The following is a 14,403-nucleotide window of genomic DNA, read 5'->3' on the forward strand; positions in this document are numbered from 1 at the left end:
TCTTTGCAACCCCACGAATCACAGCACGCCAGGCCTCCCTGTCCATCACCAACTCCTGGAGTTCACTCAAACTCATGTCCATCGAGTTGACTTCTGATTATATGCCCAGTTTTTCACGTAAGATAATGAATCAAAATGACAATAAAATGAACACACATAGGAGTATATATAAATATGTACCTGAATGAATATTCGACAGAGACTTAATTGATCAAAAAGGAGTGAAAGGAAGGGTAAGCCGCAATCACTGGGTGCTGATCACTGGGTTGCGCTGATAAACAACAGCTCAAGGTTAGAAACCTTTAACAGGTATTGGTACCAAGAGTGTTGTCTCGTGGATAGGTAATAAAAGATCTCTAGATTTTTATTGTGTGAATTATAGTTTTAAAGATGCATGTGTGGTCATGGCTGCAAATTAAACTGATGGGACATTTTGGGCTCTGCTTTGACACAAGAGACAAGGAAAATAACCAAATTTGAAGTCTGTTTCTGTTTCTCTCTATTTCAAAATCAAGGTGATTTATTGTGTTGTTATTAAAAGTTTAGCTCCAGAAGTATAACAGCCAAAGAAAAACTACATTTTTAAAATGTATTATATATTAACATGCCTATGGAAGTTCTCAGCCTCAAAGTTTGAGTGGTTTAAAATGTAGATGGAATGGAAGGACCTGGAAAGGTACAAGGTCAAATTCTTGCCTTTTAATTTTATGGTTCAGTTCAGTTCATTTCAGTCCCTCAGTCGTGTCCTACTCTTTGCGACCCCATGAATCACAGCACGCCAGGCCTCCCTGTCCATCACCAACTACTGTAGTTCACTCAAACTCACCTCCATCGAGTCGGTGATGCCATCCAGCCATCTCATTCTCTGTCATCCCCTTCTCCTCCTGTCCCCAATCCCTCCCAGCATCAGAGTCTTTTTCAGTGAGTCAGCTGTTCGCATGAGATGGCCAAAGTACTGGAGCTTCAGTTTTAGCATCAGTCCTTCCAATGAACACCCAGGATTGATCTCCTTTAGAATGGACTGGTTGGATCTCCTTGCAGTCCAAGGGACTCTCAAGAGTCATCTCCAACACCACAGTTCAAAAGCATCAATTCTTCGGCGATCAGCTTTCTTCACAGTCCAACTCTCACATCCATACATGACCAGTGGAAAAACCATAGCCTTGACTAGACGGACCTTGGTTGGCAAAGTAATGTCTCTGCTTTTTAATATGCTATCTAGGTTGGTCATAACTTTCCTTCCAAGGAGTAAGCGTCTTTTAATTTCATGGCTGCACTCAGCATCCGAGTGATTTTGGAGCCCCCCCTCCAAAAAAAAATCTGACAGTGTTTCCACTGTTTCCCCATCTATTTCCCATGAAGTGATGGGACCAGATGCCATGATCTTAGTTTTCTGAATGTTGAACTTCAAGCCAATTTTTTCACTCTCCTCTTTCACTTTAATAAGAGGCTTTTTAGTTCCTCTTCACTTTCTGCCATAGTGGTGGTATCATCTGCATATCTGAGGTTATTGATATTTCTCCCGGCAATCTTGATTCCAGCTTGTGCTTCTTCCAGCCCAGCGTTCCTCATGATGTACTCTGCATATAAGTTAAATAAACAGGGTGAATAACCAAATTTGAAGTCTGTTTCTGGTTCTATTTCAAAATCAAGATGATTCATTGTGTTGTTATTAAAATTTTAGCTCCAGAAATATAACAGCCAAAGGAAAACTACATTTTAAAAATGCATTATATATTAACATGCCTATGGAAGTTCTCAGCCTCAAAGCTTGAGTGGTTTAAAATGTAGATGGAATGGAAGGAGCTGGAAAGGTGCAAGGTCAAATTCTTGCCTTTTAGTTTTATGGTTATCAAAGTTAAATGAAAGAAAAACAGTAGGTTAGCAGCATCACCACCTGCTTCTGAAGTGGAGTTTTCATAGGAATCATTTTTTTTAACCTCTGAAATTGGTAGTTGAACAGGACATATTTGGAGCTCACTTGACTCGTGGCTGCCCCATTTCTTGCCACCAGCTCTGGAGCGAGACCTTCACATCTCTCCTGCCTTAGTGTCCTCCACCCTCCTGACGTGTCCAGGGGCGAGGGAAAGAAAGCCGTGCTGCATTTTTCACGTGTAAATTGCCCCAGAGCCTGCCCCTCTTCACTAAACAGCTCAGTGGCTCTGTTTTGTCTGTGTTTTTAGTATTTGAAGGGTAACTATTTGGGCCTTGTAATATTCACACCCAGATCTCCTGCATTGCAGGCAGATTCTTTACCATCTGAGCCACCAGGGAAGCCCAATAATTATATTTACAAAACAGAAATAATGAAGATAGTACTAATTTGAAATGACTTTTGCTAGGTTGAAATGTTCATTTGGGGAAACATAAAATCTTGTTTAAGAAGATCTATTCAGGATGAGGGGAGAGGAAAAAATGATAGAAATCACTTAAGTATGAACTTTGTTAGGTAGTGAATGAGAGCCCCTTATAGCTGACACCAATAGAGAATCAGTTCAGGGAGATAGAGAGCCATGGCTGTCTTACTTGATGACTTAGTTGTTTATTTGCTTTTTGCTGCAGTTCCAGCCTTGATGCCCTGGATGCTGACAGTGAAGGAGAGGGCCATTCGGAGCAGTTGCACAATTGCTACACTCCAGTGTGTCAGAGTTCCTTGAGAACCGGCATTACTAGCGGGGATGAATTGGACTCTTTTGAGACCAACACTGAGCCAGATTTTAATATCTCCAGGACGGAATCATTTTCTTTGTCAAGTAGCCTGCAGCTGAAGGTATTCTTATTAGTGTTCATTTGGTTTATTAAAAGCCTGGAAAGTATGTTGTCTAAATCTGCTCATCTCTGAAAGACAAATTATGTTTATGGTAACATGTGTGGACCTTTTTTTAATTGAAGACCCATGAACTTCATGAGTCTGTCTTTTTACTCTCTCACATTCTAATGTGTATAGTCCTTGCGTACAATGGCTGATTTGTTTTCATGAATCCCCACCAATGCAGATCATCTTTCATGTTTTTGGAAAATGTTACCTTTTTATACAGTGTTTTCTGCCATCATCCCTTAAGCAGTGGGAGAAGGGCTGGTAGTATGAAGTGAGTTTAAATGATCAGGCTCATTTTACACACATAGAATTTTACTTGGTGCTGATGATGAGCTAAATAATGTTGCCAAGGCAGAGGTGCCAAGGTTGAGCTGCATGAACTCATCTGGAATACCATAGACTCTGCTAGTTTTTCCACAGGAGTCAGCTTTTGTGTCTTTTTTCACATTGGAGTTTCATTTCGTTATGGTTTCTTGAAATGACTAAACTCTTCCAGTCTTAGAGGGAAGCCCTCTTCTGTTTGGACCTATGTTTTCTTTTTTATTTCTGTTGTCCACTTGTTTTCTTTTTAAATTGAGTTTACTACTGTAAATGCAACGTGTCTGAGTAAGACATTATAAAACAACATGTGCTGTGCTTGAACATCTCTTATCTCAAACATATGGTGGTTATGATTATGTTTTATTTTTATAGTATGCTCTACAATATGCAAAACATGCTTCATGTATGTACAAAACACATAATTCTTTCATAACTCACCTAGGATATAACGTGGTATTTTTAATTTTTGATCTGTTAAAGTTCTGCAGAGATTAGATGTCCACATTGCCCAAAGCTTGGTGGTAGAAGTGAAGTGAGGTTGCTCAGTCGTTTCCGACTGTTTGCGACCCCATGGACTGTAACCTACCAGACTTCTCCATCCATGGGATTTTCCAGGGAAGGGTACTGGAGTGGGTTACCACTTCCTTCTCCAGGGGATCTTCCTGACCCAGGAATCGAACCCGGGTCTACTGCATTGCAGGCAGACGCTTTACCCTCTGAGCCACCAGGGAAGCCCTTGGTGATAGAGTCAGAACTCAAATCTAGCCCTTCTGACCCTAGAACTTGAATCCTCTACCCTTGGCTCTGAGGTCTGTAGAGCTGTCATCATCTTCTGAAACTAAAGATCATGTGATATTTCTGGATAATAAGAATTAGATATGGTTATTCATGTAGCTATTTCTCAGACTTGTAATTTGAATGAAACTGTGAAAAACTCATCATTACTTAGAAGGAAAAGTAATTCTCTGTGAAATAGTTCTATACTGTTCACTTTTAAGAAGAATCTGTCCTGTAAATTATGGCTTGCCTTGCCTTTGTGATTACCCTGTATAACTTTTTGCCAAGGAATTATGGATAATTTTCAAATTCCTATTGTTAAGAAAAATGATTACCATGCATGACCTCAGTGCAGAGGATGGCACTTGGCTAGGGCCCTTTGCGGCCACCTCACTGTTAGGGGACAACTGAGGTTGGCCGTTTGGACCTCCAGGCCCACTGGGTCTTTCCCAATAAGAAAGTCATGGAGCCACGGCTCAAGGCCGTTCAAAGCAAGGTCAGGCTTCTACTTTCAACTTCCCTCCAGGGTCTTCAACTAAACCACTAGCCTAAGGCAACCATGTGCTTTTACTTACGGAGAACAAAAGAAAATAGTGCTTCTAAAGGGCTGTTGCTGATTGCTTAATTTCAGTAACACATTTTGCAGCACTTTCTTTTCCCTCTAACCTTAAGTGGTGTCTTAGTAGTTAATGGGAGGTGGGCATCAGTCCTGAGTCCACAGGGCCTCTGTTGGGATGGGTTTGGGTGCTGTAAATGGCTTTAGTGACATTCTGTTGCACATTCACGTACGATTTCTAGAACGTGTAACAGAAACATGTTTTTATTATCTTGCCTTTGTGCAATTTCACATATGTTGCCAATATAATGATAGAAATAATAGGTGGTTGGGCAAACAGGAAGAAAACAGCAGGTCATTTAAAGGGGATAAAGTTAAACTATATAAACCAGTGATAATTCAAACCAAAGATGAGCAAAGACTAGAAGGATTTGTGTAATGCTCTGATGCATTCTTTTTTGGAGGCTGCGGCTAATATTACAAATAGCCTTTGTATGTAGTCACTCAGTCATGTCCGACTCTGTGATCTCATGGACTGTAGCCCACCAGGCTCCTCTGTCTGTGGAATTCTCCAGGCAAGAATACTGGAGTGGGTAGCCATTCTCTTCTCTAGGGGATCTTCCCAACCCACGGATCAAACGCTGGTTTCCTGCACTGTAGGCAGATTCTTTGCCATATGGGCTACCAGGGAAGCCCTCAGGAAATAGCCATTAGGAACTTTTACAAACATAATTTTAGGTGACTGTTTCACTGCTGCTGCTGCTGCTAAGTTGCTTCAGTCGTGTCTGACTCTGTGTGACCCCATAGACGGCAGCCCACCAGGCTCCCCCATCCCTGGGAAGAACACTGGTGTGGGTTGCCATTTCCTTCTCCAATGCATGAAAGTGAAAAGGGAAAGTGAAGTCGCTCAGTCATGTCCAACTCTTAGCGACCCCATGGACTGCAGCCCACCAGGTTCCTCCATCCGTGGGATTTTCCAGGCAAGAGTACTGGAGTGGGGTGCCATTCCCTTCTCTGGACTGTTTCTCTACCTTCTAATAATTGAATTTTGCTGAAATGCTACAGTTTAAAATTATAAAAATAAATGACAACTCAGGTAAAAAAAGTCAGACTTGTTGAATATTCAGAGAAAATCATGTGACTTAATTTTTCACGTTTAACCAACATGGTTGGAATGTCATACTTGTATCCTAAGTATATCATATATACTTGTATAAAGTATATAGGAACTATTCCCGGAGCTCAAGTTTACTAAAACTTTCAAAAAACAATAGCATTTTTTAGAGTTGTGAGTGAGAGACAAACAGAAACAAATCATTAATAAGATTACATCAGAAATATTCAAATTGAATCGTTTTGTAAAGGTCCTGATTTAGTAACGTTGATGATGAATGCATACTTTCAAATCTTCTATAGAATTTTTTAAAGAGCTTTGTTATGATTTCTTTTAGGAATCATTGTTTTCTGGAATCCGTTCACGTTCGTATTCCTGCTCATCACCCAAAATTTCTTTAGGAAAAACTCGATTGATCCGTGATTTTACAGTGTGTAATTCAGTTGAAGGTAAGCATTATTTACCATTTGGCTATGAAAGCATTCTTTTCCAGAGTGGATTTTCAGTTAGTAAAAGTACATAAAACATATAAGAGGAGCAGGCAAGTATTCTAAATTTCATTTTCAGTATTGAGTTTTCTAAACTTAGCAAAACCCTCAACTCACTGGATATCACATAAAGCATAAATTTTATTTTGATGAAATCACAAATATGTACACACCTCTCTGCTGCCTTATTTTTTTAATAAAATGTTTTCCTCAAGGGCAGTGTAAACTGAATTTATTCTAGGTTCCTTATTGTGAGGACTTTAGAGAATTTTATTTAAGTAAATTAGTGCTGAAATAACCCAATTCCCCAGAGGCAAAGCATTGCAAAATGGATTATCTTCATTTCTTTATTTAATAAGGAACTTTAGCAAGTTAAAATAACAGAACATACTTGAAACACAAATAGGTATATCTCAAACAGTATTTTTTGTGGCCCATGTAAACAATTATAGATAAATTTTTATACAATCAAATTTTAATTAAAATACAGTATACCTACAGAGAACTGATGCTTTTGAACTGTGGTGTTGGAGAAGACTCTTGAGAGTCCCTTGGACTGCAAGGAGATCCAACCAGTCAATCCTAAAGGAAATCAGTCCTTAATATTCAATGGTAGGACTGATTCTGAAGCTGAAACTCCAATACTTTGGCCACCTGATGCGAAGAACTGAGTCATTGGAAAAGACCCTGATGCTAGGAAAGATTGAAGGTGGGAGGAGAAGGGGACGACAGAGGGTGAGATGGTTGGATGGCATCACCTACTCAATGGACATGAGTTTGAGCAAGCTCTGGGAGTTGGTGATGGACAGGGAGGCCTGGTGTGCTGCAGTCTTTGGAGTTGCAAAAAGTCAGCCATGACTGAGCGACTGAACTGATACCTACAGAAAGAAGTGCATGTTATAAGCATGTAGCTTGATGAATTTTCAAAAGTGAGTTCAGATCAGTAAGTAGAATAGTTGTGGGCAACTCAGAGCTGCCCTTGTAGTCCCTCTTAGCTACCACCCCAATTGTTAGCTTAATTCTGGAATGTGATTATTTAATACTTTCTGTCCATAGTGTATTATGTGATAATTACATTTAAAGGTGTTACTTGGAAGTATTAATGTAAGTCTGTAGTGTATAGTATTATTACAAACTTTTTGTCAGTATATCAGATAATGCCTTTTTTTGGTCTATTATCCTTAAGAGTCTTAGAGGACTCAGAAAGCAAGAGATGGGCTTAAGTATTCTCAATATTTAGAATATTTAAAACAGAACTTATCTTACTCCTTCTTTTTTCTTTCCATTTTTCTTATTCTTGCTTTGTTACATTGCCATTATTTTGCATTTTTATGCTATGTGGAGCAATATTGAAAGCATAATCTTTGTGCTTGGACCTGCCATTCTAAAACAATGACTCAAGAATGGAGATGTTCAATCAATATTTGCTGAATGAATATACCAGACAAAATGCATAAAATACAAAACAAGTGCTGCAAGGCATTTTTTTTTTCCTTTTTCTTCCTGGGATGTCTTTTTGGAAGAAGAGAAAACACTGATACAAATGTCAGTTTTGATTTTTAGAATGAAAAGATGGAGAGAAAGGACTAAGAAAAAGCAAGGATGCAACTACCTTGAGGGGACAGGAGTAGAAGTAGGATTGAATCTGCCCTGGACTTTTTTTTAGTACCATAAGTCTGTCTAGGATCTCCAGGTCCCCCTTACTTTAGCTTAGGTTGGGATTCCTTTTAATGGAAGCTTTGATACCTTTTCACTGAGAGGCTTAGAGATGACGAATTAACTTTGTGCTGTAACTATTTGGAAAACACTTAAATTATCTGTGCAGTGTGCAAAATGGTACCTTTGCCTTTTTGTCTCTAGTATCTCTGATTGTTAAATTCTGACAGTTATGATGTTTGAAATCTCAGATGACTGAGAGAAAAATTGAAGTTTGTAAGGGAAAGAGCCCTGATTTATGAATTCTTCAATGAATAAGGAAGGGTATTTTTGCTTTACATACATTCCTTAAATCTTTGCATTTGAATTAGAAAGAATAAGAAACTGAAATTAATTCCCTGTTTTTTTTCTGTGAATAAAAGCTTGCCTTTAGACAGTATATTTAAAAATAGGGCAGTTGAATGAAGTTTGATACTCTCCAGAGGTAAGAATTATAAACAGGCAATTTAGGTTGAGGTTACACACTAAATGTACAAAGATTCCAATGGATATTCTTCTATGGTAGCAAACATTTGGGTTGATAACATTTAGGTCAGTCAAAAGCACAGGACTGCGAAGAGTAAATTAACTCATAAGGAAAAAGAAATAATTTTAACTGTGTGTGTGTGTGTATGATCACAACACATGTGTGAAGCTTGACTGCTTCAAAGATGTGTTGTAATGTTTCCTTGTTCAATCTGCTTCAGTTCAGTTCAGTTCAGTTCAGTCGCTCAGTCGTGTCCTACTCTTTGCGACCCCATGAATCACAGCACGCCAGGCCTCCCTGTCCATCACCAACTCCCGGAGTTTACCCAAACTCATGTCCATCGAGTCGGTGATGCCATCCAGCCATCTCATTCTCTGTTGTCCCCTTCTCCTCCCGCCCCCAATCCTTCCTAGCATCAGAGTCTTTTCCAGTGAGTCAACTCTTCGCATAAGGTGGCCAAAGTATTGGAGTTTCAGCTTTAGCATCAGTCCCTCCAATGAACACCCAGGATTGATCTCCTTTAGAATGGACTGGTTGGATCTCCTTGCAGTCCAAGGGACTCTCAAGAGTCTTCTCCAACACCACAGTTCAAAAGCATCAATTCTTTGGCGATCAGCTTTCTTCACAGCCCAACTCTCACATCCATACATGACCACTGGAAAAACCATAGCCTTGACTAGATGGACCTTGGTTGGCAAAGTAATGTCTCTGCTTTTTAATATACTATCTAGGTTGGTCATAACTTTCCTTCCAAGAAGTAAGCGTCTGTTAATTTCATGGCTGCAGTCAGCATCTGCAGTGATTTTGGAGCCCCCAAAAATAAAGTCTGACACTGTTTCCACTGTTTCCCTATCTATTTCCCATGAAGTGATGGGACCAGAGGCCATGATCTTTGTTTAATCAGACGTAAATTGACATTTGTGTTCTTACAAATCCTCGATCAATGAGTTTTGAGTAGCTCTAAATTTTTTTCTATTTGAGTAGAGTCCAAGTTTCCTTTTCCTCAGTGGAAAACTCCTATACATGAGCTATAATATAGATATACAAAGATAGGATGGTCTTTCAGTCTTTTTTATTCTTATTTATAATGTTCTGTCTTCCGTATCATTTCCAAAGGGTTACTTATGATAATTTCTCATGCTTTTTTTTTTTTTTGCTTCTGTATTTTTGAGTCCAGAGTACAATGGTAGCAACTTTATTATTTAATGCTTAATATATGAAACAAAATTCACTATAATTCCCTCTGGTAGTTCATGCGTTTAGATAAAAAGGAATATTCTCAATGTTGAAATGACAATGATAGCTTCACTAAGACAGACAAAAGTACTCTACATTTAAGAACTTGAGGAGTGAAGTGAATGTACTTTTGAACATATTGTGCTCTGATGGGTGGAATCCTGTTAGACTTTGTCCAGCTGCCTGAGTCTGATTCTGTCACTTTATTCGCTTGATTATTTTGGCTGTATGGCTTATTCTGCTGACACCTCTGTCTGTGTACAATAAGAATAATGCTTTCTGCCCATAACTTAATTTGCAGAATATTTAATGGGAAGAAAATAAAAGTCTTCAGATTCTTCACAGTGAGTTTTCTACTACCTGCAAGATAGTCTTGGGTTCAGCATTGAAATTCCACATTTCAGAGGACATGTATTTCTTAGTTTTCCTCCATGTCCATCTGGCCTGTTTCCCTTTGCAACGTAGCTGTGCCTCTTCTCTCTCCTGGGCTGTGAGAGTAAAGGGCCTGTCCCTGCCGTGGGGATTGTGCTGCACAGTGGCCGTCCCCTCCTTCAGTCTCTCTCACTGTGTACACCAGTGTCTCTGCTCCATCCCTGTAGTAGATACTCCAGCTGGGGAAACCAGGTGCTGCTAAGCTGCTTGCAAGAGTCTCCCCTTTCTACTCTCCCGCCCCCAAGCCTGGTGGGGGAGGGACTCTCCCTTTGCCATACTGACTGCTCTGTGAAGGCATTACAGGTACATTAAAATGGACTTTCCCTTAGGCTGGCTTTCAAGTCTTTTCTTTTAAGCTTTGTGAAAAAGCCACTAAGATATTTATTGATTCTACATTATGTTGGGAAACGAGTGGTAAGAATAAGGAATGAAGGGATAGGAGGGAAATTTGGGGGAGAATGGATATGTATATGTATGGCTGAGTCCCTTTGCTGTCTACCTGAACTATCACAACATTGTTAATTGGTGTGTTCCAATATAAAATAAAAAGTTAAAAGAATAGGGGATGAAGGCCTAGTGAGAGATACTGAGAACGATAGAACTGGTTTTCCACCCTTCTGAAAATGTTTGCTGCCCCATGCTGATGCTAACTTGGTTCATAAAATCATTAAACGTGGCCATGTTTTGGCCTCCTCTCCATTTTCTACGAATTAGGGAAAGTGATAAAGATTTCTGGAGCAGTGCCCTAATTATACAAAATAATGTGTTTTCTTGTTATTTGCTAACTGGTGGTATGTGTAATGATAGCCTAGAGTTGAATACACTGTGTGCATTTCAGACTAACACATGACTGCCCGTTCGTCTGCCTTTGTTTTCATTTTATTGTTCTGTGTCTTATAGAGCAAAGAGCTTACAGCTTGCCGGAGCCACCAAGAGAAAAAAGGTATTTCAACTCTTTCAGATTTCCTGAGGCACTGTTGGATCCATCTTTGGCAATGTTAAGCCATCGTTTTTGATACCTGTTCAGTAGTTTGTGAGAGGTTTTGCATAAAGAGCCTGCTTGAGGCTTTGCTCCTTTTGTGATCTGTATGGGTGTATGCGTGCCAGCTGCTCCTTTCAGTCCCTGGATGAGCAGAGCTCAGGACTGGGGACAGAGTAGGCTGGGGTTATTTCAGAGCCAAACACTTCCATGCACAGGACAGTGGGGAGCAGTGTGAGACCACCTGCTTTAGAAAGGCATCAGGTTCTCACCAGGTCTGTCCGCCACAACAGGGAGACTACTGTGTGATAACAGGCCCCCGGTGCCGGTTATAGAAAATGCCCAACATCCCTGCTGTCTGTTGTCATGGAGTCTTGTTTACAAGCGTTAAGTCTGAAACAATAAATGATGCAGAAAACGCTTTGAACATTATCAGCTTCCTAATTAATATGTAGATTTGAAAGCTGTACGCCCTAAGCTGCTCTTCCCTCTAGAAGGTAAAACTGTCCTTGGAGTTAACCTGGGGCAGCCGATGAGCCAGCAGACTGGACCGCTGTGTTCTGTGGGTCTTGAGAAACTAACTGTTCAAGAGTCACACTGTGAAATAGCCTTGTTATGTCAGTCATGGCACAAATGTTTGACTTTGAGAGACCATGTGAGAAGGAAGAAAATAGTTTTAATTTGGGTGCTATTAATGCTCAAACTCTTAGGTCTTTTACTATATAGATCAGAGTGGACTATTTTGTGTTACATCTTGGATTGTAAGTATGAAGAAAAAAAGAAATCTCCTTTTGTTCCTTTCTAATTTTTGGAAACCAGAATAGAAATTTTGAACCAGAAACAGACTTAGAATGCCGTTTAAGAATAGGCTGATGAGGATGGCATCAGGACAGTGATGATGATGACAGAGGAGAGCAATAACTGTTGTTGGGTGTTTTTATGTGCCTGGCACCATTTTAGACAATTTACATTTATTACTTATTTAAATGCATTTACTGACTGCTTCTGGAGTTTGTTCATCATCCTGGTCATCATTTTGATTAGTGGTCTTCTCCTTGCCATCTTTTTAACAGTTGAAGAAGTAATGGACTGATTGTAAAGATTTTTTTTTTTAATCAAAAATATTTTCCATCAGGAGAGGAATTTAAGACTGAGAGAGCCAATGTCAGAATCAGTTAAGTACTGACTTATAAAACGTGTTAGCTTGAATGGAGACACAGACAGAGAACAGACTCAGGGACATGGGGCAGCAGGGAGGAAAGAGAAGGTGTGATGTCTGGAGAGAGTAGCATGGAAACTTACATAATCATATGTAAAATAGATAACCAATGGGAACCTGCTGTGTGACTCAGGGAACTCAGATCAGAGTTCTGTTAACAACCTAGAGGGGCGGGATGGGAAGGGAGCTGGGAGGGAGGTTCAAGAGGGAGGGGACACATGTGTACCTATGGCCGATTCATGCTGATCTCTGGCAGAGACCAACACAGTTCTGTAAAGCAATTATCCTTCAATTAAAAAATAAATGAATTTAGAATTTAAAAATTAAAGTAAAAGAGCTTGAACAACAACAACAAAAAGTGTTAGCTTGGATGGGATATTTCTCTCCGATTCCTCATTCCTGTGTTTTTTTTTCCCATTCTTTGCTCTGTCTCTGGTCTACATCCCGAAAGCATCCAACGTTCTTAGCCCTATTTCCCTTGGTGTATCCAGTAGAGTAGATCTTTCACCTCACCTACTGTACTCCTGATAGCTTGTTGGTTACGCCAGTATGATACCTGCCTAGACCCTAATGCTTTGTTTTGGTCATGTTATAGATGTTTACTTGAGGGTTTGCCTTCTTTATTTGCCTTGTTTATGTTTATCCCTTAGTTTCTGGAAAAGAGTTCAGCCAGGTAAAAGCGGGGGTCGGGGGGGGGCTCGTTTTGGACCTTGCAGGCTCACTCCTGTAGGAGCGGACACTTCATCATTCCCAGGTTCTTAGGGTTATACGGTATGACTCAGTTATTTTATTGCCACCATCCATCTTAAATCTCATGGATCTGCTACCTTTTATTTAAAAAAAAACACTGAGCTTCTGAGTGTCCAAAGTTGAAGTCTCAACTCTGTCAATTTTCAATTTGGATAACTGGAGCTTTTTAAACACTTAGATGCCCAGTTCTTAAAAAAAAAAAAGTTAGGAATTAAGATATTGAGGCTATATCCGTATTATTAAGATTTTTAAATATCTGTTTATCTATTAAAAAGGTAATATCAAGATTCTCTGAAGAATGGGGCTTGTAAAACTGTATCGTGGGTAATCTTATTGGTCATCAAATCAATAGAGTTAGGCATTCTTGTTCTGGGATGTGAAAAGAGTTTAAGTAAATTTTTTACAAATTTTGATAAATTGAAGACTGTTTACATTCTGTTATGAAATCAGTTGAGGATTTTTTCCTCTGAGTTCTCTAAAGTACCTAATTGTTATGTAAGTGAATACCACATAGCTAAATTAGATTTGAAACATGGAGTCAACCAACCCAGAAGTTACACTGTGATTTTCATTCTTATAATCAACATCTGCCCAGAAGTTACACTGTGATTTTCATTCTTATGATCTGAAAGTGGGTCATGTCTATGATACTCACTATCAGGTTAGATGATTCAGAGTTTCTAATATTTAGTGTTTCAGTATTTTTTGGTTTACTTCGTCACATCTTGGCTCTTCTCAGCCTTTGAATTTAAACATTAAAGGGTATAATTTTATGTCATTTTTAGAAGACGTATATGTTGTTGTTGTTCAGTCATTAAATCGTGTCCGACTCTTTGTGACCCCATGGACTGTAGCACACCAGGCTTCCCTGTCCATCACTATCTCCCATATAGGATATTTGGTAAATTAGGTGCACATATAGGTTTTTTTTAAATTTATTTATTATTGGAGGCTAATTATTTTACAATATTATACTGGTTGGTTTTGCCATACATTGACATGAATCCGCCCCGGGTGTACATGAGTTCCCCCTCCTGAACCCCCCTCCCACCTCCCTCCTCCCTTTATCCTCCCTCTGGGTCATCCCTGCACACCAGCCCCGAGCATCCTGTAACATGCATCGACCCTGAACTGGTGATTCGTTTCACATATGACAACATACATGTTTCAATGCCATTCTAAAACAAAGCTGTAGCATTGTTCTTGATATAGTTTTCTGTAGCATGGGAACGAATTTGGAGTAGAGTCAGGTAAACAAGAATACATTTTCTTTTATTTGAGAGAGTGTTGGGTTTCTGCTGTGAAGTAGGAAAGAGGACTTCTTAACTTCAGAATTCACATTGACCTTATCATTCTTTAGTTCCAAGAGTTAGGTCTCCTCCCATATTGTTCTTCTCTTAGGTATTGGATGGCTCTTGATGGGGTCCCAAAAGGTGTTCCAGAGAGGATTTGTTTCAGCTTTCAAATGTACTTTTTTCTCCATTCCATGTTATTCCAAGAGTTTTGCAAAGTAGAATGCTTAAAACACAAG

General features: G+C 39.5%; 1 protein-coding gene across 8 annotated transcripts in view; it reads left to right on the forward strand.

The window, feature by feature from the left end:
• Positions 1-14,403, forward strand: part of ARHGEF28 (Rho guanine nucleotide exchange factor 28) — a 347,353-nt gene that overhangs the window by 240,771 nt on the left and 92,179 nt on the right. For all 8 annotated transcript variants that reach the window (XM_055421868.2, XM_055421861.2, XM_055421867.2 and 5 more), the window contains 3 exons: positions 2,563-2,770; positions 5,924-6,035; positions 10,825-10,867. In XM_055421868.2, the coding sequence (XP_055277843.2) occupies positions 2,563-2,770; positions 5,924-6,035; positions 10,825-10,867 (363 nt within the window). The remainder of the gene's footprint in view (positions 1-2,562; positions 2,771-5,923; positions 6,036-10,824; positions 10,868-14,403) is intronic.

Source organism: Moschus berezovskii, chromosome 18 (genome assembly GCF_049115385.1).
Source record: "Moschus berezovskii isolate FMDL1 chromosome 18, NW_MosBer_1.0, whole genome shotgun sequence".
NCBI lineage: Eukaryota > Metazoa > Chordata > Mammalia > Artiodactyla > Moschidae > Moschus > Moschus berezovskii.